The 27,762-nt window shown below is 38.2% G+C and overlaps 3 protein-coding genes and 1 long non-coding RNA gene across 6 annotated transcripts; 2 read left to right on the top strand and 2 right to left on the bottom strand.

Annotated features, from left to right (window-relative positions):
- Positions 1–599: 599 nt before the first annotated feature.
- mRpL21 (mitochondrial ribosomal protein L21) lies at positions 600–22,350 on the bottom strand. 2 transcript variants are annotated; one of them, XM_070284973.1, is made up of 3 exons: positions 22,200–22,350; positions 21,550–22,136; positions 600–725 (listed from the first exon to the last, which is right to left on the bottom strand). In XM_070284973.1, exons 1-2 carry the CDS (start codon positions 22,267–22,269, stop codon positions 21,598–21,600), a joined length of 609 nt encoding a protein of 202 aa, XP_070141074.1. In that variant the 5' UTR covers positions 22,270–22,350; the 3' UTR covers positions 600–725; positions 21,550–21,597. The 2 variants fall into 2 exon arrangements, with proteins under 2 accessions (XP_070141074.1, XP_017034165.1); XM_017178676.2 differs by lacking the exon at positions 600–725 and having other exon boundaries at positions 21,547–22,136.
- Positions 15,391–16,221, top strand: LOC108083049 (uncharacterized). Its single transcript, XR_001771012.3, has 2 exons — positions 15,391–15,497; positions 15,549–16,221. It is a non-coding gene; the product is annotated as an uncharacterized lncRNA (long non-coding RNA).
- A 390-nt stretch (positions 22,351–22,740) lies between the features above and the next one.
- Positions 22,741–24,428, top strand: rept (RuvB-like helicase 2 rept). The gene is made up of 2 exons (XM_017178846.3): positions 22,741–22,824; positions 22,882–24,428. The coding sequence occupies exon 2, from the start codon at positions 22,892–22,894 to the stop codon at positions 24,335–24,337; it is 1,446 nt and encodes a 481-aa protein (XP_017034335.1). The 5' UTR covers positions 22,741–22,824; positions 22,882–22,891; the 3' UTR covers positions 24,338–24,428.
- Positions 24,429–24,902: 474 nt separating this feature from the next.
- Positions 24,903–27,682, bottom strand: nes (lysophosphatidylcholine acyltransferase 3 protein nessy). 2 transcript variants are annotated; one of them, XM_017178843.2, is made up of 4 exons: positions 27,640–27,682; positions 27,112–27,230; positions 25,960–26,990; positions 24,903–25,860 (listed from the first exon to the last, which is right to left on the bottom strand). In XM_017178843.2, exons 2-4 carry the CDS (start codon positions 27,221–27,223, stop codon positions 25,489–25,491), a joined length of 1,515 nt encoding a protein of 504 aa, XP_017034332.1. In that variant the 5' UTR covers positions 27,224–27,230; positions 27,640–27,682; the 3' UTR covers positions 24,903–25,488. The 2 variants fall into 2 exon arrangements, with proteins under 2 accessions (XP_017034332.1, XP_017034333.1); XM_017178844.3 differs by having other exon boundaries at positions 27,526–27,656.
- Positions 27,683–27,762: the final 80 nt, after the last annotated feature.

The raw sequence follows: 27,762 nt of genomic DNA, 5'->3' as shown, positions 1-27,762 counted from the left end.
TCCCGATTTCCCTGCCCGTTTTCGTCTAGGCTTTTCCTCTCTTTCTCCCCTTGTTGTCCCTTTCCCTGTAGGTCCATTTTCCTGCTTTTCTCTGCAATTCCAATTGAGTTTTGGGTCCGGTGTTTGAGAGCAAATTGAAGTCGATAAACAGAAGTCCAGGAAAAGCTAAAGGCAATCAACATATGAAAATAATAACACGAAGCTGTGAAGCAAAGTTGGGCGTCTGATATTTTGCCAAAGAAAGTACGAAATTCTTTCTATATGTTTGTGGAAAAATATTATTGCTAAAAGGATTTGAAGATTTTATTGGGCTTATGTTTAGTTATTCTTTAATAACCAAGCTCTCAATAAACATTTCTAAATTTCTATTTCAATCGATAAAACTATTTCCATCTTTGAAAATAGTTTACATTTTTGTTTTACAATAAATAAATATAAAAATTGTTTTGCAAAACTCACCTCCTGTAAAAAGGATTCCTTTGGTATTATCTGCTGCTAGTCTAGTTATTTTTATGGTTTGCAAAATTGTTACTTCACTTTGGTTTAGTTATTTTTTATATATATTTATCGGTTTTAGATCGTATACGTTTTTGCATTAGCACGGCACGGAACGGAATGGTTGCATATTCGTATATTTATTTATTTATTTGCAATCGTAACATTGGATTGCGGGATTTTAAAATGAATTTCTGGCTGGGTATACGTTCACATTTGATTTGACGAACCTGAAAGAAGATATTTCAAATTAGTTATTGACGAACAAGTGGCGTGAAGAGCAATTAAATGTAAAACAAAGGAATGTTACATGGACAATAAAAAAGCCAGACGGTGCAGGCGGTATTTTAAAAAAATTAACAAACTGAGAACAATCAAATATATACCTACATATATGTAAGAAAAACAGTAGGGATAGGTGTGAGGGTAAAGGTGTAACCCGGCCAACAACAACAACTAAATCAAATCGCAGGAAAATGCCAGGATTTTCCCAACACCCCCCACAGGCCCCCGCCCCCTTCGCTTGGCTGACTCTCAATGGGCTCTGGGGCAAATATTTTAAATGCGCAGATTTTTGGCATGTTTTAGTGGCAGTTCACGTTTTGAATTGTTGCCATGCCCCACGGAAACGGACCGACGCTCGTTTCACTGACAATTTAATACAAAAAATGCCAAACATTTTTACAAAATAAAAGGACCGGCACAAAAAGCTAACGTGGAAAAAGTTTGTCAGTCGTAAAGCGTGTGTTAACCCTTTAAAATAGCCGAAAAAAATGTGTGTGTTATTGTACGTGGGCCAAGGAAAGATAAAAAACTTGTTCGAAATGGCTGGCTCCTTTTTATGAACGTGCTTTGCAAAGATATGAATACAATACCAGCTGATATAGGGGATAGTTTAAAAATAATTTGCATTAATGCAAGCTGAATATTTTAGGGACTGCGTTTGAGGGAACTTTAGGGGTTTGGTTTTCATTAATGAATCTGTATATGCTTCTGAATAATTATACATTATAGCCATTGAATTTATCAAGAAATTCTATAGTTTTTATTTTAAAATAAATGAATGAATTTGTTATGCTATTCCTACATTTTGATTATGAGTAAAGAGCAAATAAAACACTTAAAATGTAATTAAAATATTGGCTTTAAAATATTTTAATCTCTCCTTTTTCTTGCCAAATTCAAGTACCAGCCATTCTATCACATTGTAAAAATTTCTGCACTTATTGCTTTGGCATTCCCTGAGCATTTTGCATAATTTAACACACGAGTTAGGCTCGCATCGCACCATCCCCGGTATCGTAGAACCCCCGCTGGTCTGGCCTGCCGGCCCGCCCCCTTTTTTCCTGCTAATACAATTCCGCCCCCTTTCGACCAGAAGTGATGCGTGTGCTGGCTCTGCTCCCATTCAAACGCCAGACTAACTCAATTAGAGAACGCAGACAGAAGTTGAAGTCGAGTGTTACTTTGACTGCCGGCCAACATGCGAGTGTGCGAAGAAATAAATAAATATGTATATATTCTGAAACAGCTGAAAATGTTTCAGTTGCAGCAAATTTATGAAATTAAAGCGTGTGGAGTGTTTAAGGAAAATCCAACTGAAGGAGGCGACTCAATGAACAGCGACAGCCGGCAAGAGCTGAGAGTGCTTGCCAAATGTCTAGATACTATTTGCTAGCTGAGAGATACTTCCAAAACAAAAACAAAAACAGTAAAAGCAACAGCAATGTCTGGACTTGTAAACTAGACTTTTAAAAGTGCAGAGAGAAAAATAGAGAGGAAATACGAATACATTTTACTTGGATTTTGATGAAATTTTTAATGGTTTCAAGTGTTTTTGAAGAAAGTATCTAATAATTATTAGTAGGTTTTGGTATAAGTTTTATTTCAATTGATTTCTTTTTGTTCAAATTATTTATATATATTTTATTCAATTATCCTATGTATTTCATGAAGAAAATATGTTAAGAATTTATAAGAAAAATAAAATTGCGACGTATACGTAATTTTTTTGCAATTCATAAACTTTATAGAGTCTTCTCATTAGTAGAAACTGAGGAAAATTTATTCTTATTAACATTATGAAACTTATTAATAAAATACATCTTTTATAAAGTAATTTCGAAGGGAAACCTCTGGATTTATAGGTTCCAAAACAATTTTAATAAAGAATTTCCTAAATATTTTCACAAAGGATACGAAAACGTGATTTTGGAATGTATATTTTCCTCTCACATTTTCCCTCTTGCTGTGCAAAAACAAAACACACAAGAAAATAAAATGCAAACAACGGAAAAACGTAAAAAAAAAAATATTGGCGTCGTCTGAGTTTTTAGCTCTCTATGCTCTCTTTTGTAACTGCAACTGTGTGAGTGCCAGTGCTCGAGTGTATGCTGTTGTTGTTATTTTTCGCATTTTCCCGTAGAAAATGTGAATGATTTTTCCTTCACTTTTATCAACAGCTGCGCTCACACAAATGCAAGTTTTATTCTTTTTTCCGCTATTATCTTTGTTGCCTTTTAGGTATGTGTACACACACATACAAACATATTGTACGTATGTGGAAGCTTTTTGTATCTTTACCGTTTTGGCTGCTTCGTTGTTTTTCTTGTTTTTATTTGTTGGTGTTTTTTGTTGTTGTTTTTGTCTGTTGTTGTAGGTTTGTTTTATTTTTTTGCTTGTTATTTAGTATGTTTGTTTATCGATTTCTTGGTGTTGTGTGTTCTTCGCCGGCTTGCTGTTTCGAAAATGCCGCCGAAACTGCAATCAATTGCAGTTTTATATCAAACACACTCAGATACTAATCGCACAACTACACTCTCACACGTTTACGAGACGGCGACCGCGACGCCGACTGCGACTGCAGCGTCGACTGCGCTGTCAACGTCGTTGTCCGTTAATTAAACGCGCGATTTTTTCATTTGTTTCTGTTTTTATTTGTTTCTTTCTGTTTCTTTTTTTTCCGGCAGTGCTTTTGTTATTGTTATTAACGCGCCGCACGCTTTGTTATCAGCATTCCGCGCTGCCGACGCCGACTGAGCTGCCCTCGGGATTCTGTTATGTTTTTTTTTTCTTCCACTTCCCGTTTTGCGGTATGTGAGAATTTTCACGATTTTCCTTCTGCCGCGTTGTGTAGTTTTTCCGGTGATTTCCACTTGCTAACTGGATTTTCTTCCGACTTTTCCAAGCGGCAAGCTAAGTTTTGTTTTGCAAAATGCACAGAGAACAACCAAAAGAGAGAAAGCCGGGGGATGGAGTGGCAAAGAGAAAGAGAGAAAGCTCGCGAAACGTTTTGGCAAATGAAACACGCTTACGGCATGACGTAAAGCCAGCCAGCAATTACGTAATGTTTTGTAAGCGGGAAACGTTAGATTTGAAAAAATCTAATACACGTTCAGATTTTCTACAAAATTTCTCTCTAAAATATATAAAGTGTTAATTTGTTATAACTTAAATTATAATTATTTAATTATTAATCATAAACTTTCCACAAACAAGAGGCTAAAACAATAAAACTGCAGTTCTCCTAATTGGAAGTTAAAAGAAGCTATTTTCTTATCAGATATGACCACCCAACCCCAACTTTAAAGAAAAAACCACTCCATAAAAATATATTTTTAAGTGTGAAGTATTGTTAATAATGTTACTATTGTTAAGATAATTGTTTAAATCCCAAAATCTGCTTATTTTATAAATTCATGAAATCTTCTGTATTAAAATAAAAATCTTTTTGAGTCAGTTCAAATATCCGGAACTTGAAAATGGGCCAACAAAGCTGGTTTTCAGAATTACGAAAATGAAACACAAACTGCGCATGATCCTTTCTCAGCCGACTTCTCTCGCAAGTACACAAAAACAAAAGCCTGGCTAACAGCCCAAAAGGGGGTTAGTCTGCTAGGGGGTAGAGGTTTGTTATACCAGAGGGGCTGTAGGGGGCTCTGGGGGGTTAAAAGCACCCAGTGTGCGGGTGTATATGACTATATTGCTAATGGCAGAAGCAGAACCAAGAACTGCCGGCCGGCCTTCTCTGCCACCTGAATGTGGTTAGCTAAAAGACCAAGTGGCCAAGGAGCAGGAACACCGAAAGGATCAAATTATAGTTGCTGCAGTTGTTGTTATCACTATTACTGCTTTTGTTGCTGTTGCATTTGCGTTGACAAATGCTGAGCTGCATTTATGGTAGGTTTTTGGGTCTTACTGACTGTTACCAATGAGGTATTAAAAGGGGTTACAAACAGATAGAGTTCCTGAGGCTTGGTTATACAGGTCCAATAAAAATAAACTTTACATTTAGCAAGATTTTCTTAGGATATTTAGGGTAAGTAACTATGAATTATATTATATTTCATAGCACATATTTAAGGTAGGTGAATGCAGCCCTCAAGGATGTCAGAACCAGTTGGGAATTATAAGCGCACACGTGTTTGATTTGTTGGCTAACAAATTTTGGAAAATCTGACATGGTCTCATGAATATTTTACCAGTAAAACAAGTGCAGATATATATTCATATTTTATATTAAGCCAATCAGAAAATAACGCCCTAAAATTTGAGAAAAAATAGATAAATTTACCCTAAAAAATTATATTTTTGGTGTCTTGTCTTGATTTTAAGGTGCCTTAAAATCAATCTTTGACTCATTCCTTCTAATTATTCATACTATGAAGACCCCTTCCAATTTTTCCCCCTCCCACACAGTTTTTCCATCGGCACTGGCACAATATTTTCATAACAATTAGTTTCAATGATACACATTCGGGGGTTTGTTTTCGAATGGGCACACCTGCAGTGCATTGAAATTCAGAATTTGTTTTCGTTGCAATTAGAAATTTTATTATAGCTAGTGGGAGGTGAATTTTCGGTAAGATCTATGCTTAAGAGGTCCCCGGAGAGTCGGAGAGCTCCAGGAATGCTGTTTTTCTGAACGATACTTTATGGCCAAAACAAAAGATGGTCGAGAGACCCGTTGTTTACCTGCGAAACTGAAAGAAAAAACAACGTCCAGAAATTATGGGACGCGTGCTGGGGCAATTAGTTAAAAACCAGTGGGTCGGGGAGGGGGCTACCACTACTATATCTGTCGAGATTCGCAACGGGGGCGGCGCACTCAATTTGCCATTTTTATGGGGCGCTTGGAAGTGAATTGAAAACAGCCCACAAGATATTTCGTCTGGATTCATCTTTAGTGTGTCGGAGGGGTAAACAATCAACAGGGTGGCTGTGTTGTGAAGTGAATCAGCGGGAATTAAGTTAACCATCATGCTGGCGGATCTGCACTCTCCGTCAGAGAACTGTCGTCGTCGCCTCCCTCTTGAAATATAATTTACTATGCGTTTACTCGCAATTTTTGTGTGGAGCGGGCACTCATTTGTTAATCGTAATGATTTGTGCAAATGCCGTTAAATGCCATTTGACATTTGTCAAACTGAAGTGACCTTAATGCCAGAGTGGGCGTAGGGTAGGGCCTTCCTCACCATCTACTCTCCAAATTGTGCACTTGGAAGAAATGCGTCTACTTAATCCTAAAGACACTAATACATATTATTTACTTCAAGATTTACTACTTGACTTCTTAAATCATTTTTACCGAAACCTTTAGACTCCTCCTATCTATTTTTCATTATTTTCTACCACTTTATATCTTCATTAAATTTTTAAAAAATATTAATAGCTTAAAAAACTCTTATTTCATTCAAAGAATTACTTAAGATATTTATAAACATTTTTTCCCAAGTGTGAAAAAAGGAAATGATGACTTGTCCCGGTTACCAAATTGAAACTGATGATCCAGTACTCACTCAGGCACAGCCATTTCCTCATCCTCTCAATCCCACAACTGCCAAGTGAGCCGTCATTCGTCGGCCTTTCCATTCCCTCGCTTAATAAAAGTCTATGATGTGTTATTTAATTAAAATTATAAATATTATAAACAATACGTGCTCTATATGTGGGCGTGTGTGTGTTTGCCTTGGCTATCTGTAAACTGGCAGTTGAATAAAGTGTTTACTTTTGGGCTTTCAATGTCGCCTGACTCTCCCAAATGAAAGCCAATTTTTTCACATCAAGTTGAATTTAATTTTTAAATGTCATTATGTGAGTAACAAAAGAATGGAATTATTGAATTCTTAAATAAGGGACAAATTGATATAAATGGAAGTCCTTTATATTTCCATACAAATAAATAAAGATTAAAATTCAATCAGGACATACTCTCGACTTTAATAAATTCAATAAAATGAATAGCTAATAAATTAGTAAGTTTTACAAATGCTTAGTAAATGCCAATTGAGTCCGGAAATTTGTCAGCAAAATTTCAAAAAGCAAAAAGATAACAGAAGCTCCTGGATAACCCGTAATTTATGACCAATTCTACAGTGCATACCAAAAGTCGTTGAACTAATATCCATGCAGCATTTGGCTTACCCAAAAACCCTTTTTATTATTTTTTATTGTTATTTGCAGCAATTTTCGCTGATTAATTAATAACAATAAAAACGGATTGAATGAAGAAAGAGAGAGCAGAGGAGAAGGTAATGATTAAACACAGTGGCCATCCAACAAAGGCGTCACACACTGCAACAGTAGCAACAACGGCGTATTAATTTGTTTGTTGCTTTTGATTTATAGTGGGAAATGCAGAAAGGCGTAGCACACTTTCGGGGCGTTTTTCCGGGCAGCTGCGGAAAATGCTGCAAACCGGAGTGAAAAGCTATAAATCAGTAAATGGTAAAAGTGGGCGACAACGCGCTATGCTGCAGTCACCATGGATGCACTTTTGTGTGTTTTTTAACCATTTTATGGGATGTGCAAAAATTCAATGAAGCGACCAGCAGCAGCAGCGACAAAACGCCAGAGCGGATCTCCAGCAACAAAAACCCGACAGCAGGCGCAAGGAGAAATTTGCATCACACAAACAGCAAATACACAGACAGGAGCAGGAAACATAAGGCTCAAAAACACATGCACAGAAAGAAATTATATATAAATTAATTACAATTATTAAAAAATATTAAAAATATTTTGGAGTTGGAATATAGTAAAATTTAACTACAGAAATTTGGAAGAAATTAATACGTTTTTTCTAATGGTGTAAAGAGCTCTAATAATTCTCAAGTCTGAATTTTGTGACAAATAAATACAATTTAAAATTCCCAAGTCTGAATTCTGTGAGATATCCTTTGATATGGATCTCAATAAAAATTTTAAAAATTCATTTCTACTTTAATATGAATCCCTATAAAAATAAAAAAATATGCATTTCTACTTGAAGCTTCTATTTTCATCTTACAAAATATAACTTTTTAAAAATCTAGAAAATGTAAAACCTATAATTCTGCAAACCTCTATAAATTCTAATTTAATTATTAAAAAAATATGTGGTAAGAATTCAAATGAAGAAAGAATTTGAATACAATTTCAATGAATATTTTAAAATCTTCTATAATTAATTTATTTTCCGTGTACCCACGAGCCCTGGGTGAGGAGACACAGAAAATGTTAATGCAAATAAATTGCCTGCTGACTTTATTTAAATTTCCCATAAGACACACATGAAGAAGACTAACGTTAGAAGGAGAGAAGAGGGTACAGTGGGTGTAGTAGGTTTAGGTGTGGACAGAAAGGGGGGCGGTGGTTGTGCTGAGGGGAAAGGACCACCACGCCACGCCGGAGAGTGTTGAAGGAGCCTCCTCTAAGCAAAGTGTTAGGCCGGAGTTTGAAACCGCTCTCCCTAACAGACATGTGTTGCCTGTGGCAGCTTTTTGTAATTTTAATTTTGATTTTAATTTGTGTTGAAATATTTACATAATCACTGACTGACAACACACTGCGAAAGATGGGCCCCCGTCTTAAAGGATGAGTTTGGGGGGAGATGATGTTGGCAGGAACATCTGCTTGGGAGCAGCCAATTTTTGGTATCAAACTTTAATGAAAATTTATAGGGTCTGCATGAATGATTAAGTAACCATGTGGTGGTCTGAGAGTCTGTGAGTTTTGAGTCTTTGTCCTCTTCTAACATTAGCAAGTTTCTTCATAACTTGGAGTTTTGGAAAAGCAATAAAGAATTTTATTGCCTAAGCCGGAGGCAGAGATTTTACAATTATGACACAAACTGTTGGTTTACCTGGAAAAATGTTACAGAAATTGTGGAATCACTTAGGAAAGGATGCACTTAGAAGAATATTTTTCTATGTTCGAATTCGCACTAAAAACCTCACGTCAAAAAAGGTCTCTTAGAATTCCCAACTGGTTCTAGCATTCCTGGAATGAAGTGACGGTTGCCGACCAACTATTAAAGTTTTTTTTTTAGTTTTTGGTGTAAGTGTATAGCTGTGTTACCAGGGCAGACTAGGGTATACTTACTGGTGTTGTTTTTAGATTTGCAGATTTGTTTGAGGATCGGTGGAAGCTGGGAAACATATAGAACGCTCTTACAGAGCATAGTACTATTGACATCATAAAAAAGCATGTAAATTGCAATAAACTATATAGTAACATAGTTATATTATAAAATGTAATTAAAAGGCTAAATATGCTTACAAATCCAACTAACCAAGTTGTTAAAATGTATGTGTTTTCACTGTAGCAACCTCAAAAACTGTAGGTTGACCTATGAAGTCTTCTTTTTTGGGTTGCCCTTCAATTTGAACTCTCGCTCCTAATTAGTCTTGAAAATACCAACGAATTTCCCTTGATGTCTGTTTTAATTGCACTTGCTTACAAAAAAAAGTATATGTATATGCAGGAAAGCAGCATACGGTGAAACAAATATTTTTAATTAGAAGCGAAAAACTGAGGCCTATGCCTGAGCCCCTTTTTTTGCAATTAACTTTGGCAAAGCCAGCTCCAAGTGGAGGCTCGACTATCCCCAAGATGCAATCGCTTTCACTTTGGCCCAAAGATCAAAGGCAAGCGACAAACATATGCCCAACAATGGCTGCCTCATAGATATTTCCTCGAGCCCAAAACTCCACTCGAGGGCGAAGCCACAGCCTCCCACGAACATATATATGGTAGAGTGCATATAGAACGCTTAAAACGAGTCGCGGCATCACAACAATAACAAATGCAGCTCCAGGTGAAAGCTAAACGCAGAAAAAAAAATGGTTTGTGGGGTAAAAAGGGGGAAAGGCAGCGAATAAGTGAATGAAAAAATATTTATGAATGGAATGTAACTACCGCTGGCAGATAAAAGCCGTGGCCTAGGCAGTGATGCCAGGATATATTTTAGTATCTTGGTGGAATATAAAATTATTTTGTTAAATTTATTATAAATGTAATCGGTATTTGTGAAGCTAAATAAGTCAAATTTGTTGGTAACTAGAAGTTGCCCTGAATTATAGGCAATATTTCCTCAAAAATAACTTCTTTTAATTATTTAAATAATAAATGGGTCTCATAACTTCACAACTAATAATAATTAATTAATTAATATAATTAATAAATATTTTTAAACGGAACTTTTATATTAGGCTAGTACTATAACTACCTAGAACTATCTAGCTTCCAACCCAACACTGGCCACAGGAGACTTCAGGCCATAAATACAGGTAGTCGCATTTTGAATAGCTTCGTAAACGATGCCAAGTGAGGGGATGGAACAGGAACTGGATCTGGAGTTGCAGTTAAAGTTGGAGTGGGATCCCAAAGTGAATTGCCGTACACACACACCCAACTTCGTGACAATGGGCCTCTCTGCATTGCAATTGCGTTGTGCATAGTTTGCGAAAGTCCTAGTCCCAAGTTTCCCCCTGTGTTGCAAAGACCTTTTGATTTATGACATGTGCGTTTTAAGTTTGATTATTTTCTGTTTTTTTTTTAGCCCAAGTTTACCCGATGAAGGTACAGTTGCCTCTTCTATTAATTGGCAATGGAAGGATTGTTGCATGTACTGTGAGGGGTTTGGGAATGTAGTGAAAAGTTTAGGGTTTACGGGGGATTATATTTTGAGGTTTTGTGAAGACTTATAAAACTGAAATTTAGCAAAATCCTTGAAACATTTTATTAGAGTTATTTTAAAAAATTTTCTGAATAATTAAATAAGATTTTATTAAGGCTAAACTTTTAAAACATTTTTTTGTAATGAAAATAAATACCCAAAAATAAATAAAATGGAAAAATAATATTCAAATATTTTAATTTATAAATGACTACATCCATAATTTTTTTTATTAATTTTATGTTTTTCTTTTTTACAAATAAAACACCACAATAACTTTTCCCATAATGAAAATGTTGTTATGTAAATGCAAAAAATGCATCCAACCCACAAGGATAACAGCAGCAAACTCCAAGTGAAGATGCAACTGCAGAAGAGCCCAGAACATAGCCGTGCCCAAAACAGAGAGAAAACCGAGGGGTTGCTGCCATAAGACTCAAATGTTGGTCCAAACGAGCGCCACAAATTGCGGCAGAATGCATTTTTCCAAAGACAAAACCAGCGAGAAAGAGAGATAGAGATAAAGGGAGAGGGAAAGCGTGTGAGTTGGAGCTCCCTCCAAGCAGAAGCTGGAGGAGGATGCAATGCAATCTCAAGTGGTTATCTGCGAGGCCCTCTGGACCTGTGGGACATGGGGACCAAAGTCAACATCAAAGTTCACGCCGACAAAGCGTCGAGAGTAAATGTTTAATGAGCGAGGCGAGCGGGGAATGTAGTTTGCTAAAAAGGAGTAGAGGATCACGACGACTCCTTCAAGCCCTGGCGCAAGCCAATTAAAACAAAAGCCAAAAAACAAATGCACTTCAAGCGGGGCGGGTTGAACGAGGGGGAAAGCGCGTTTGACAGTGTCAAAGGACCAAGGCAGCGAGAGCCTACCACGTGAAGTGTTTGGCAACATTGTTGGACCTTCCAGGACTCTCTCACTCCCCCCAGCGCGCACTCCAAGCAACAGTTCTTCTTTGAAGTCAAAAGGACTTTTTCCAGGCTGCAGCGAAAATCGGAGGCACACAGTAAATTAGCTACACTTCACTCGGCCGTGGAGCCCAAGGGAATGGGGACAAAGGATTTCCAGCACGGACGAGTTATATAAAATTTCACGTGACAGCTGCTGGATGATAGCAGGTTAATCAAGGTGGAAAATTAATGGGGATGAGAGGTGCCATATTCCTGGGAGTTGTCAATAGACTTGGTAGATTTTGTAGAATAATATAACAAATCTTGATATAATTCTCAACTGGTTTTAACAACCCTGAAATGAAGTGACGGAATATTTCGTTATTTTAGAATTCAAAAACATCATTCAAACCTTATTTGAGTTACTTATTAATTTTACAAAGTCTTAAGATTGCAATTCTTGTTCCAAATAAAAAAGTATATTAAATGTCAATCAATCCTTAACGTTCTTTAGCTTAACGTTCTCTAGAAAAAGCATTCTAACAACCCAACACCCAAGACCAATCCCAAAGCCCTTATTTTTCTCACAATTTTCCCCGCTTTTAATTATGCTTAGCTGACAGCGCCAACTACAATAGCGACCCAATGGCAGAAAAGGGGAATAATACGGGGATAGGGATAGGACCCGGCGTGGGACAAGGAGCAGGAGCACAGGACAATGGGGAGGATTAGGTTGAGGATGGGGCTTTAGGCCCACTGGCGCCCGGCGATATGTGACAGCCATTTAATTTGATTTATGGCAAGTGAATAGCCTTGATTAGGACGCGTTCGCTACAATGAGAACCGACAACCGACACAGAAGCCTGCGGGCCAGGATGTGAGTGGTGTATGGAGAGTGTGTGTATGAATTTAACTCAATTTCACATAAATCAAAAATGTAGCCAACCCAAACCTGCTCCCGGTACCTCATCCTCTACTCTGCGATCATTTATTCGTTTCCCCGTGTGTGCACCTTGGTGCTAATCGCATTTCAATTGTTGAAACGAATTGCGAATTGAATGAAGTGTTGAAATTTCAGCAGCCATGCCAGAAGATACACGGACACACACAAACGTACACTTGGAGAAATGTATTAAGTGAATAATAAATTTATAATTAAAATTTGTTCATGTAGAATTCTGTTATCTACTACAAATAGGAAACCTTTTGAAGACATAAACAACATAAATGAATACAGGAGGTTTTAAGTATTCGAAAAACTTTAAAAATATGCATGATAGAATTTTTCAAACCTTATTTTGGTCAACATTTCGCAGTGAGATAAAGGATATATCTATAAGAAAGTTCAAGTCTATTCTGTAAACTGTAACATTCACCCAAAGTGCCTGTTAAATTTATCTGATTTCCAATAAAAAAAAAGTAAAGAAAAGATACTTTCAAGTGTTTTGAGTGGTATCAATGGTCGATTTTTTTTTTAGTGCAACCTACATGTAGATATAGATTTCCCCTATGAGCGAACAAGTTCATAAAAGTAAATCCAAAGCAGGCAACAATAAGCGAATTTAGGTGTCAAACAGCAGGTGGCAGTGGCAGCCAACGGAAGTGCCTGACGTCCTTCGATTGCGGACTGGGGTTCGGGTTTGGCAACGGATTTGGGTTTGGAGTTTGCTTTCTGGGGGTCCCCAGGGTCTGTGGGGACTGCTTGGGTATCGTCAGAGACAGATGATATCTTAAACACACACACACACACTCAGACAATCACACATGACTACCCGGCCAAATGTTATCAGAAAACCAGCAACACGCAAAAAAAAATACAAAACTGTTGTACAATTTTTGACATGGGTTACCCCCAAACAAAGGGGCCACCAACCTGGGGAGGGTCGACTCGAATCCGGATACGGATACGTATGTGTGGGACCTTCTTTCGATATCAGTTGGACAGTGCCTGTGTATTGGCAAACCGCAAGAACATCAACTGATGGCAGATAAATTAAATTTTGCGGTTCTAAATGGGCAATCAATGAGGCGTTCCACCGGAGGTTTCCTACGGAAAACTGACTGGAAATAAAATTTAAAAATTGAACAAACACGAGTCAATAACTTGACCTCCGACCAAAGGAGACATACATGCCAAAATTAGGAAAAAAAATAAAAAGAAGAAAAGTTGTTAGTCAAACTTTCAGCTACGACATCAAATATTGACTCGTGTCGGGAAGGCTACGTCTCGACCGACTCAAGTGGGTGTTGTTGTGTACAGTTGACACCTGGAATCCCCTTCTACGACTCTGTTTATTGGTATTTATTCGACAGCCGGAATGCCTAATCAAACAGTCGGCGGAGGCGGAGGGTACTTGAAGGGCTGCTTAAGCAAACAACATACAACTAATGTTGAGCTCGGTGTTTGGAGTTTCCAAGGGGAAATCCTTAAAGCCAGAAGGTGTGTGTGTGTGTGTGTGTGTCTGAGTAAAGATGGCAAAGGAATAAAAAGGGAATGCATCCCAGTTTCTCGATTGGCGAGGATTGGTTTCGCGAAAGGCAATAAGGCCTCAAGGGTTGTATTTATCATATATGTATGTACATATACATATGTACTTTTATTTAAATTGCTTTTACGATTGATCAGAAAGGACTTGAAAGGTTGGATTAAGTCTATCAAGACTTATATCAAGACTTATACCAAACTAAACAAAATAATAGAAGGATAAATTCAAGGGCAAAAAAAGTTGTATGTCGTTATGCATCTTATTTATTATAGTATCTTTCATACTAAACTATTTTCTGTATTTTTTCAGTTACTCCTTATGATATTGAAACTTCTTAAGGCCTTAGCTTAAATTTAAAGAAATTTAAAGATTTAAAAGAATTTGTATAAATTCTATCCTAAAGAAAATAGTCCCTCTCTTAAATAAATATCTAATTAACAGTTGACCAGTCAAGGCGAGTGGGTCAATGGCTTAACAGTTGAACACCAAATAACTCTACACTCGTCCCAGGACCCTAGGAGAAACTTCAATAACAGAGGCCATACAATTCCATACAATTTCTATATCAAAGGCAACCCTTTTTTTTATAGTTCAATGGGACCACCCTGTAGGGAAATATTTATTAATTAACCATTATCGTTGACTGGACCCTGGCTGACTGCTGATTCTGGCGCCTGGCTCCTGGCTCCTGGCTCTGATGCATCGATGATAAATGGATGTCTGAAGAGCAATTTGCATGCGAGCTGAACAAAAAAAGGGAGTGACGCGGCGCCAGAAAGAGGGTGAGTGGGGTATTCAGGCAGAGGAAATCAGCGGCGGCCATTGATGCCATTGAGATGTGGACACAAAACAGCCGGACAGAGGGACTTCCGGACGTGATGGCAACCTGTCCGTTGATGAGCATCATTATGCCAAAGAACATGCTGCTTGTCCGGCAGAGATCGGGCTCCCAGGAGTTGACAATTATGACAGTGGCAGGCACACACATTCGACATTCGTTCGCCGATGCTGGAGAGCTACTGCTGGAATTAACGCCATTTTAATTGAATTTTAATATTTCACACACGACTCAACAACAGCCGGAAGTGGAAGTTGGCAGCAGGGCGCAGAGTAGGGCTTTGAAATCCACCCGAAACCGCAAGTAAAATGCGAAGAGTAGGCGGAATGGTTTATGGCCAGTGGCCATAAAGGATGGGCCTTGTGTCTGGCACTGACTGACCAATGAAATAGCCATTATGGAAATCTGTTGCCAAGTTTGGTCACATAATGGATAATGATGCATTAAATTCGGGATAACTTAAATTTAACCCTTGGGAAGAGCATAGTAATGTGTTTGCTACAGAGAGTTAAGTATCTTATAATAATAATAAAAACATTTAAGTATTTAAGTAAATCTAAGCTCATCTTATTCTGGAATCTGTGAATTTCTCAAGCTAACTACAACGCATTAATAATAGTATAACAATTGATATTCGACTTAATACCTAAAAAGAATACCCTTGCTTAAATCACAACTTCATCAGAAGCATGCACTATCGATAGCAAGAAATGCAACTCTGATTTTAGTGTTGGATAATCTTTTCAAGTATTGTACAGAAATTACTCATTGCTCTTCATTTATTCATTTCTGTAAACTTATTTCGCAAAATTGATTGTTGCCTAGTGCCTAAGATCAAACAAAGATGGTAAGCAAACTTTAGTTAATATAATTCATCTAACTAACTAACCATTTTTAGGTTGCAGACGACAGAAAGCCAATGGATCCGCATGGACCGGGTCCTAAGCCAGAATGTTTGTTCCTTCAGCGTCTTCTAGCGTTGGAGCGGGAAATTGATAAGCTTGCCGAGTTGGTTAGAGTCTACAAAAAGGAATTCAATAAGCTGAAGCCAAGGATGTACCGTAAAACAAAGTAAAAATACACAAATCAACGCGTCAAGAGTTCTAAATCAACATGCATAAATAAGGAAAAGCTACAGATAATCGTACATATTGAAGTGGAAATGGACAAGTACATACTTATGAACATATGTATGTATGTACATATATCCAATATGGCAGCTAATAAACCAAGTTAAAAATAAAGTAAAATGTGAAAATAAACCAATCTGATGAATATACAATCTTAAATAGACATCTTGAACCTTCCAATATTAAAATTTCTTATAAATTTGTTACAGTTTTGTATCAGCTTATGAAGCTAACACGACTATCCAAAAACAATATATAAAAAAGAAAATGTTTGTCATATTAAAAGAATACAAAATAAAAATAGAAATGCATACCACATTGTATTCCATGCTTAAAAACTATAAAACATTGTACACCATAGTTAAGAAATAAGTAAAACACTGTTTTCAATGCACAATACTCACATAAATATAGCCACGATGATAAATGTATGTACAAGAACCTGATCAAATATTTTCCATTGACCAACGATTTCCTGACGACGGCCATCGGGGTTTGCCAGTGTCCAAATATTAAATGCCATTGTGACAAACGCCGCCAACTGGCTATGAAACTGTCAACTATCGATGCCGTTGATGACGCGCTGCAGCAGGAGGCCACCAGGGGACCAAAGGACCTCCAGTCATCGGAATCGAATAGACCCCTGCTTGCAATCAGTGAGCGGCAATGGTGGCAAAGAGGGCGTGACAAACGCAGTTGGCAATTTCTTCGTGTAACATGCAAATTTCAACGATTTTCAATCACAACTTCACACTCACTACAGTTCTCTCTGGGTGACATTTTGTGAGTGCTGAGCATTCAGGTGTATTTAAACATGAAACAAGGAGTATTTTAAGTTTTTTATTATTTTTTATTAGTTGTTTTATTTATTTATTTTCTGATGTTAAATAAAATAATCCTCATTTACGATAAAATTAAATATTTTCAAGCTTAAAGCGAAGAGTACGTCATTGTAACTTTTTTTAGATGAGAATAAAAATAAACATTTTACTTTTTTTTCAGTCTAAACTCTCCGTAAGCAATGACAATATAAAGAATAAGAAGTGTAACGCTGTTAATTTTTTTTAATGAGATAAAAAGGATTGGGGTTACTTATTTATGATTGTAAAGTCTCCTTAAGCAAAGACCATATAAAAACTAAGATGTGTAACGCTGACTACAAGCGTATCTTGAAATATTATTCAAACAAATTCATATAGTTATTTTAACAAAAACCAAAGCTTCCCTTAAAATAATTGATTATAAAGTTTACCCAGCACTTCATCTAAAACAATAATATTTAGTTCATTGTTAGCTACCCGCCTATTTTTATTCTGCCATCACTGTTCTCCGCTTTGCATGGACTCACAGTGCGTATGAGCAATGGAAAAGTAATTAAATTTACCAGGCACTGTGCAATGGGTACTCTATGGTGTCCTGTGTCCTTCCTGTTCTCCGCTCTCTGTCGATTTCCCGGCTAGTTAGACTAACAAAATAAGAGAAAAAAAATATTGGGGGAAAACTGTCATTATTAACGCATTGAACGCGGCGCTGACAGCTGTTGCACCCCCTCGAAAACGAGGAAATAGGGGCGGGTGTAGGTGCCATGTTGACACTTTGCCGAGTCCAAATGACATTTATTGAAATTTCATCATTAAGAGCCGAAAGGGGAGGCCCCAAACTGCTGCTTGTCAACTTTCCTGCTCGTCGAACTTATTTAAATTCGAATTCAGACACGTGGCAGGCAAGAGAGAGCAGATTGTCATATCACCATCAGGTTATCAAAAACAGCCGCCCCGCCCAAAAGAAAAAAACAAGAAAAGACAACCCTTGCTGCTGGAAATCACTTTTTTTTTTGGCATCGCAAACAACAATTCAGTGAACTGAAAAATATCCCCAAGGAGAGGAACCAACATTTTTCAGACATTTTTGCATAATTTTCAAGAAAAACTTTTCAAGTAATGCGTAAGGTGACAGGAATCATCATCATCCCCTTATCGAAGAATGATATGTGGTCTTATAATTCGTATGTAATATGCTTAAGGCAAGTGATGATGACGAGGGTATTTTGGCAAGGAATCGATATAATGCGAGAACAATTTGTCTAAGTTTGAACTTGGAGTTGAAAAAAACGATTTTGATGGGTTGTAAAAAACAGAAAACTTATTTTAAGACAAATATTTATCTATTGAAAGGCAACTTTGTTATGAGTATAAGTTCTATCTTATGTTATTCCTACATTCTTAAGAGAACAAAAAGAAAAAAGGACAGAGAAGTGTCCCCTCACAGTACCCCTGAGAGTCCTGCCTCGCTGACCATACTTAAAATCTTAATAAAATATATACAAAAATATAAAAATTATCTTTTATACCCAACGATTCTCATTTAAGGATTTACAGAAAAGAAAAATATCTACGCAAAACGGCAATAAAACTGGAATTACAATCAATTGCCCGCCAAGTCCAACCCCCCATTTTGACCAAAACGAGCCCCGAGTCACATCAAAAAGCCACCCTTGCAAACATTCCCTTGGAAGGCTTGGCTATATCCTCGTTCTTGGGATTTGACCAGCCTGGGGGCTCGACAGGCCCGGTGTCTAATCAAAAATGCAATGTTTGGCTTGGTTAAGCGGAAATCGGTAGATTGCGTTCGCACAGTTTTCGCTTGTTGATATTAACACATTTCACCTCCTCCTCCTCCCCCCTAAACCAAACTCCACCCATCAACACCCTCAGATTGATGGGCGTGGCAAAGGATGAGGGGGAGTTGGGTTAATGAAACGTCACAGATGATGACGACGTTGGCATAAGATTTCAATGATATGTCAAAACTGAGTGATGCTGATGATGGATGGCTGATCATAATACAGTAACCATTGTCCTTGCATGTAAAAAGAAAATACCTTATACAAATTTTGAATTAATTTTAAGATTTATAGGAAATTTTTTTAATTTTTTACAAATATTCAACTATTTACTTATTTTATATTTACTTTTCTTTTGATATAAAATACATATACAATATTTATAAAAGTTTTTAATTATATTCTTATTATTTATACTTTTATTAATTACTCTTAATTTAATAAAATGTATATAAAATATTCCTAAAAGTTATGATTTATTTTCTAAGCCTTCTAATCCTGAATTTTGTATGCTTCAATCAAACCCCTAATTTTTCTTAGTGCCTGTGTCCACATTTCCCCCTCTTTCCACAGCTTTCTCCCTTTTTCGCCTCATACATCACACGCCTCTACGCATAAATTTACGAAATTTGGCCCAACTTGAGCCGCATTTACATGGGATTTCCACGGCAAGAAGAAAAGCGGCGAGGGCGGGCGACAGAAAGTGGTGGCTTAGATGGACGCTTGATGATGGGTGGGTGTTTGGCCTCTGCTTTGGAGAGTAGGAAGGAGAAGTGCCCTAGGAAGACAAACAAACCCAGCATCCGCTTGGTGGCAATTTCCGTTTTGTCACTTAACGCACATCAAATGCAATTTTCCTAGGCAAATAACATAATCAACCGAAAAAGTAGTGAGGGAAATCTGACGAAAGTACTGCCTAGTACTGCCAGGTGAAAATTTTATCACACACCATCATGCTTTCAATTTGTGTTTCTATTTTTCGTTTACTCTTTTTTTTCCTCTATTTTTCATTTTGCGCTACCCATATTGAAATTTGATTTGTCGCCGGCAAAGTGCACCAGGAATATACATTTTGTGATGGATATTTGAGCAAAACTTGCCCGAAGTGTCGACACAATTGAATTTGTGCTGCTTGTGCAATTTGCGAAATTTGATGTGGCACCATTAGACTCATCGCGTGCCGGCTCCTATTTGCCGAGGACGAGGGCAAGTGATGTGAAACCATAATTTTTAATGACATTTTTATATGGAGCAAAAGTGATTTTATTTAGGAGGTGCCTAGCTAGAGGCTATGAGGCGAAGACTTTACTTTTTAGTTATGGAAAGAAGCTGGGTTAAAGGAGAAGGCATTAAAATAATAAGATGCATAACGGCCATAGTCTTTTACTAGTAAAAACTTGATCTTGAATGCTTTAGAATAAATAAATAAATAACTAAACAAAACTTTAATTTAAAAAACTCAGCTGGGTAAAAGATAATGGGAAAATTATTTAATTTATTAATTAATTGTGTGTCAGAAGGTTATTGATTTAGGTTTGAGGCTCATTTTATCCTTTATCCGAGTTTATATACTTTTTCTAGACTCTTGAAATATTTAAAAATTATAATAAAAATAATTTAAAATGTATTTCGGTTATATTTCTTATTTAAAAACAAATAATTCCTAGTTTTTATAAGCAACTTAACTCCAGGTCTTCCTTTGACTTCAGCTGCTGTTTTCAATTTGAGTTTTTCCCCCAAAGCGAAACTGAAACCGGAAAGGCCAAACTTGAAATTGGGGCCAGGGAAAAGCAAAAGCTAAATCAAGGGACAAAGGATGGGCTTAAAAGTAAACGCCTTTGGTTAGTGAAAAGTGAAAGAGCAGCGTAAACAAATACGACAGCCGCCGCCGACTCGAGAGCACCTTACATCTGCTGATAAAGAAAGCACCACGCATCCTTTACAGCCACATGCACATATACATATATCCTGCAGTTTTTCAACCGCTGAGAGGTTGGTCAAAGGGCGGCAGTTTTGGTGTAGCAGCTGGAGGGGGTACAACGACGACGTCTTTTAATGAAAGATGGCAACAACAACATAGGCGATAAAAGGCTGTCATTAATATTGCAGCGGCTGCCGCTGGTTGCTTCATTAGAGACGACGCCTCTTCTTTGCTGGGTTACCGGAGATGGGCGCCAGGTAGTTCATAGTCCAAACTAGGTTGCCGTTTTGAGTAAATACCACTCATGCAGCATGGTGTGCGGACAAACGTCATTGAATCAAGATGAAAGTGGAATTTCCAATGAAAACAAAACGTGAGAAGGGCAATTCCCTCAAAACAGACTTTTTGGTCAAAGGACTATAAAAAAAGTACTGCTATTCATAGAAGGTTAACATATAAATGAAATAGGATATGCCGAAAAAATAGTTTAACGACACCAATAAAAGCAAAAATAAAACTTAAATAAATTAAATTAAATAATAGGGGTTTCCAGAAATTATAAAATTTGTTTTTGATTTAGATAGAAAGAAAAGTTATTACCCAATAATGTTCTTCTATCTGAGAAGATAATTGAGATCATTGAGATAATAATATTATATTTAAATCGAACGACTATTTTATATATGGAAATATATAGAAAAATATAAAAATGTATAATAAAATTTAAAAATGTTTAGAAAAATATAAAAATAAATAGGAATATGTTAAAATTTAAATGTTAAGTGTAGAATGTAAGTGTATGATGTAAAATATATAGGTAAATGTAATGAAAATGTTAATTTCTTCGTTAATTTTCAAAAAGTACCCATAAAACCTGGGATATAGTTATAGTTAAAGGCAGATTTCTATATCTTATAGCTGCCATAAAAGTGATCAACTCATTTATATGACAACAGTGGAAATTATTCTTATCAAAAACCTTGACAGATGGTTCCCAGGTAAGATATAAATCGGATAAAAGCGGATTCAACGAAGTTTTGGGAAATTCAATGACGTTTAAATAAAACCATAAGATCGCAGAAGGACAGATGAAATTATTTAAATCTATTATCTTGATTATTCAGAAGAGAAGATCGCTGAAATCGATTACAATTTTCAAAGAATATTCCCAAGAAATTCATTAACTACATATTCATAGGTAGTTTCAAAATTACTTCGTAAATACCTTTTAACGACTTGATTTATTTTTTCTTGATAAACAGCTTTTTTTGAACTAAAACAAACGCTTCGAGGGCTCCACCTCCGCCTCGCTATTCCCATCCACGGGACGCGCCAACTCAATGGAATTAATCCTGATCATGGTGTTGGGAGAACGCTGGAAGTTGATACGCATATACTGCTTCCTGCGCTTCTTCCGGAAGTGTGTTTTCGTGTGGGTCAGTGTCTTCTCCACCACGGTGGCTTTCACGGAAACCAAGCCTGGCTCCAGAATCGGACGTCCCACGAGGGTAAAGTCTCTGGCGCCCGCCAGAAGTACCTTGTCCAGACTAATCTCATCGCCGATCGTTGGTGGCCAATAGCCTTCCACTAATATAATGTCCCCGGGAGTTATTTTGAATTGTTTTCCGCAAAGATGCACCACCGCAAAGAGACGTCCCTGCTCGGATTTGGCCACCTGCTGGTTGATGCGCTCACATATATTCGAGCATTCCTTCTGCTGATCCTTGCTTATAGCAGATATATCCACCGATTCGGTTGCCGGTTTGTTTTGTTGAAGAAAGGCCGGGGAAATGCTCAGCGAACGCATGCCTCCTAAAAGAGACCCACAGTGTTATGTCACATTGTTTACATGGTTTTAATTGATTTATCACTTACCTGCAAGTGCCGCAGTGCGGCTGGGCACTTGGCGTAGCACCTGGCGCATAGTTTGCGCTAGAAACGACATTGTTTTGTGCAATTTTTAACTCAAAAATAACATAAATAAATTGCACAAAATCCAAGAACTTCAAGGTAGTGTTGGCAAACGACGAAATGTGAAAGGCACTAACGCGTCAAACAGCTGAGCTAGCAGCCAGTAGATTAACATTAGCTACTTAATTGTTTTGGCTAGTTTATGTTAAAATCAACCTTAAATTAATTCCCTATATGGGAATTATTATAAATTAAATTATTGCATTTTATAAAATATCAAAATTTCTTAGTCGTATTTGTAAACAATTCTTTTTTGTTGCTACTATTATTTTAGTCTGTGCCAAATACCAACCAAATAGATATTTTATTTGATTTTGCTAAAGTTTATTTATAATAATTAAGTTTGTTTTGTTATTTTTTAAGAAAGATTTGAATTTCAGCTATTTTATAGCTATTTCCATCCCATTTTCCATCTCTAACAGCATGCTGTCTTTTCAGTCGTTTTCCAACACTCCAATTAAAAAGCAGGCCCGGCGTTTTGCTTCCTTTTATTTGCTTAGCAACTTATTTAAGCCCCATAAACAAAGTCGTGAGTCGTCGAAAAGGTCGGAATCGAGCTAAACGTATAATTTATAATATTTTTTAGAACCACAAATATGGCCGAAACCGAGAAAATCGAAGTTCGCGACATAACGCGCATCGAACGCATTGGCGCCCATTCTCACATTCGCGGTCTGGGATTGGACGATGTTCTGGAGGCACGTTTGGTTTCCCAGGGCATGGTGGGCCAGAAGGATGCTCGCCGTGCCGCCGGTGTTGTGGTCCAAATGGTGCGCGAGGGCAAAATCGCCGGAAGATGCATCCTGCTGGCTGGAGAACCCAGCACCGGAAAAACAGCAATCGCCGTGGGAATGGCTCAAGCCTTGGGCACTGAGACCCCATTTACCAGTATGTCCGGTTCGGAGATATATTCACTGGAGATGAGCAAAACGGAGGCCTTGTCACAGGCCCTGCGCAAGAGTATTGGCGTTCGCATCAAGGAGGAAACTGAGATTATCGAGGGCGAGGTGGTGGAAATACAAATCGAGCGCCCAGCCACAGGAACTGGCCAAAAAGTGGGTAAGGTTACCCTGAAGACCACCGAGATGGAGACCAACTATGACTTGGGCAACAAGATTATCGAGTGCTTCATGAAGGAAAAGATCCAGGCGGGTGATGTCATCACCATAGACAAGGCATCCGGGAAAGTTAATAAGCTGGGCAGAAGCTTCACCCGAGCCAGGGACTACGATGCCACTGGCGCTCAAACTAGATTCGTTCAATGCCCGGAGGGTGAGCTCCAGAAACGCAAGGAGGTGGTGCACACCGTCACCCTTCACGAGATCGATGTGATCAATAGTCGCACCCACGGATTCCTGGCTCTGTTCTCCGGCGACACTGGTGAAATCAAGCAAGAGGTACGCGACCAAATCAACAACAAAGTTCTCGAGTGGCGTGAAGAGGGAAAAGCTGAAATAAATCCGGGAGTTCTATTTATCGATGAAGTTCACATGCTGGACATCGAGTGCTTCTCCTTCCTGAATCGTGCCCTGGAGTCGGACATGGCACCCGTGGTTGTGATGGCCACCAACAGAGGAATCACTCGCATCAGGGGCACCAACTACCGCAGTCCCCACGGAATTCCAATCGATTTGCTGGATCGCATGATCATCATACGCACGGTTTCCTATTTGGAGAAGGAAGTCAAGGAGATTTTGAAGATTCGTTGCGAGGAAGAGGACTGCATCATGCACCCAGATGCTTTGACCATTCTCACGCGCATTGCCACTGATACGAGTCTGCGCTACGCCATCCAGTTGATCACCACCGCCAACTTGGTGTGTCGTCGTCGCAAGGCCACAGAAGTGAACACGGAGGATGTGAAGAAGGTGTACTCGCTGTTCCTAGACGAGAATCGCTCGAGCAAGATCCTGAAGGAGTACCAAGACGACTACATGTTTAGCGAGATCAACGAGCAGGAAGAGCAGGATCCAGCTGCTGGCGGAGGTGCCAAGCGCCGTGTTGACGTCGGCAGCGGCGATGCCCAGCCCATGGAGCACTAAAGAGAACATTATTAGCATCTCCTCCGTATACATTCTCATGACCATTTTTATTGATCATAAAAATAAATAAGTTTTCTTAGAACTTACAAAATGTGTTTAGTTTTTAATGAGCTGTTAGTGGGGGTGGCGGAAAAGATTGAAATTTACTTAAAAAATCGATAAATCGATTACAGAATCGATTTTATCTATTATTTTACAAAACAATTATAGAAAGCCTATCAAAAATATGTTTTAAAGATTTAATTTTTATAATTTAATATAATTTTAAAAAGGGACTTCATTGATAGAAAATATTTGTTTTAAAGTTATAAACGATTTTTTTCGATATTTCCAATTTCGATATGATATTGAAAACGATCATTTTGTCGGTATATTACAGAGAACATTCGAAAGATTCTTAAGTCTTAATGGTTTAAAAAAAATCTACAAAAATTATAGAATTGAATTTGATTCGATTTAAAAAGAGTTTAATTTTTTTCTTATTTACCTATTTATCGATTAATAACATTTAATAAATCACGATCCCCATCTTTTCCTTACCCAAATAATAAAGCAAATGTAAGAATTACCTAAAAATAACTTCATTGCATTTATTTCGCGTTTCCATTAATTAAATTTGCACTTAATGTGAGCATATCAAAATATATGTATCTTTGCATCCCTTTATCCTTTGCATTGGTATAAAATTGTCTTTATGGCTTAGTTATGATGCTCCCTTCTTTCGATACAAGAAATCTGTAACAGAAATTATTTGATTTTCATAGACCCGGGCCTCTTATAAGTCTTGTAGGTGATCTGTCGTAGTTACTAGTTGATCTAACATGATTTTAACACTTATACAATTTACAATTCCATAACATACATATATACGACTGACAATGTGCTGTTTTTGGGCCCAGATAAGCCAGTATCTTATCGCCATAAAACACACTGCATACTTGGGGATGACTCCTCCTTGACTAGGCAGACGAATTATATGTATAAAATTGTTTTTTCAGTTAACAAATCTCTAGTTACAGTGGCAATATTATTTGGTAAAACTTATTATTTGGTTAGTAAGATTCTGATAAATACCAATTCCAAACAATTGTCAAGGAGTAACTACAATTTTGAGAACTTTCAAGCTACTTTCTGTTGGTAAACTCTCCTTGCTACTCAGACTTCTTGTCATCTGCGTCCTTTTCTCCACTGATTTGTTCCTGCGACTTTTTCTCTTCCGTCTTACTTTCCACTGGCCTTTCATCCTCGCCACCTGGCTTTCGCGAACTAACCCGGAAAAGGGTTCGGTAGGTGTGATAGAAGACGGCCCAGAGGAACAGGAAAGTGAAGCCATAGTAATTTACTGCCCCATAAACCACGATCCATCGCTCGTATTTCAAGAAAACAAATGCCGTGAGACACCAGCCCATGAAGCAAATGTTGTACGATTTAAGAGCAATGAAGTAGAGCAGCTTGTAGATGTCAGAGTTGTTGAGAACCTCACCCCACTTGGGCAAAACTACGCTGGTGTAGAAGCGGGTAATCTATAAAACAAACAAGGAAATGGCGCATTATTTTGTATTACGTAGTAATAAGACTTTAAGTTTGCTCTACTTAATTATAATTCCAGAATTGATACTCACTTGCTTTTCCGTACTCACGACCATGTACTCCATAAGGAAGGTCATATAGTATCCGCAGTGGTATCCATGCCATACAGCCAGAAAACCCAGAGCTGCGCCATAGCTGATCGTGCGATTGTTGAGGAACTTGAGCCGCTTGTAGATGTACTGTCCCACCCACTGATTCGTGTTTACATTGAAGCTCTGCACATAGTGTTCCATGGTGTTGCCGGTTTCCAAGAGCATTAGCTTGACATTACTGCAGCCGGACCAGTCTGGTTCACCATCCTTATTCTTTCCCTTATAGGTCAGACCGATGCCAATGAGGGCTCCCTCGGTGAGCAGCCAGCAAGAGATGTACTTGTACAGACTGAACTTGGCCCAGAAGCCCAAGAAATAAATTCTCTTGATGAAAGACTGCTCCGCAAACTCAGGGGTGAGAAAGTACGAGTCAGGGAAGTAACTCAGACCCACTTGACACACGAGCAGGTAAAAGGCTCCCGCTCCAAACCGACGAACGCCGGCCTCAAAGCTACCCTCGTGCTTACGGAATTGCCCGTTGATAAAAGACTGGTAACGGCGATAGGGAAACTGGGGACCCACCAAAAATCCACTGGGGAAATATGCAAAGGCCAATAGTTCTAGCAGAGATGGTGGCTCCCTCAAGGCCGTTTCTCTCTGGTCCTTGGACAGCTCAGACTCTGCCTTCAGGCCATCGGTTACATCAAATCCAAATCCAATCATTCGCAGGACCAAGATGCACTGGGGCATCGTCCACAGGATATCATAATCATTGCTGGAGGTGAAGAAGTAACCCAACAGCAGATAAGACATATGGAACACAAAGTTCAGGGTCAGAAAGATTTGTGTCTTTTTCCGCAGGAAGAGTACCAGGAAATATGTGGTAACGATCCCCAGCAGAGAGTGATATGTATCAGAGCCATAGTTGAAGTAGCAGAGTCCAGCGCCACTGGCGGCAAAGAACAGGTGGTGCACTTTTTTATCGTTTATGCCGGCAATGAATTTCAGATAAACAAAAGCCACGGGATAACCTGAAAGGGGGAATATATATATATCTAAATAAGTACAATGTTTGCCCGGAACACCTGTACATATAACCGATATGCACACACACATATATTTAGTAGAAGCAGGTGAAAATGCAGGTCTTACCTGCCAAAATGGTGAGCAGCAATCGCAGGGCCTCCACGGGAACGCCCACTAGCGAGGCGATTCCATCCATTAGACCCCTCTGGGGCAAGATTTCCGAGTATTCCTCCGTCATGCTAAATCTGGAAATGAAAGAGTTACAAGGCTTATCAGTCACTTGACTCGCGTGTTTCGATGGTTCAACGTTCTGCAGGGCTTATCACTTGCTAATTGTTGTTATTGTTATTGGCGCATTATTACGCAAACTGATTGTTTTTTGATCAACACAAACGAAACGGAAGGGGAAGGGGAATGGGGTGGGGGATTAATAAAAGAAGAAGCAGCAACAAAAACAACAAACGAGTGCACTTGGTCAGGGTCAATGAGAATGCAAATGACGAGTTAACATCACAAAAACCACTAAAATCAATGACGCACTTGTGGCACACACAGCTTTAAATATTTGATGCTTATTGATTTCAGGGTCGGGCCAGGAAAATTAATGGGAAAAACAAACGACAGCGCCAAGCTAAAATTTTTGGCCAAGATTACCTAAAGTTATTGAACACTAGACGCGACTGGAGCAGTGTGACTGTAGGCGGCAGTAAGGAAAATACCAAAGTATATAAGTAATAAGTTGCAGGATTAACCCTTAAGTGGTCTGTGAGATTAAAT

This window comes from Drosophila kikkawai, chromosome 3L, assembly GCF_030179895.1.
Source record: "Drosophila kikkawai strain 14028-0561.14 chromosome 3L, DkikHiC1v2, whole genome shotgun sequence".
In the NCBI taxonomy this organism is placed as follows: Eukaryota; Metazoa; Arthropoda; class Insecta; order Diptera; family Drosophilidae; genus Drosophila; species Drosophila kikkawai.
This window is presented reverse-complemented; position numbering and strand designations above follow the sequence as displayed.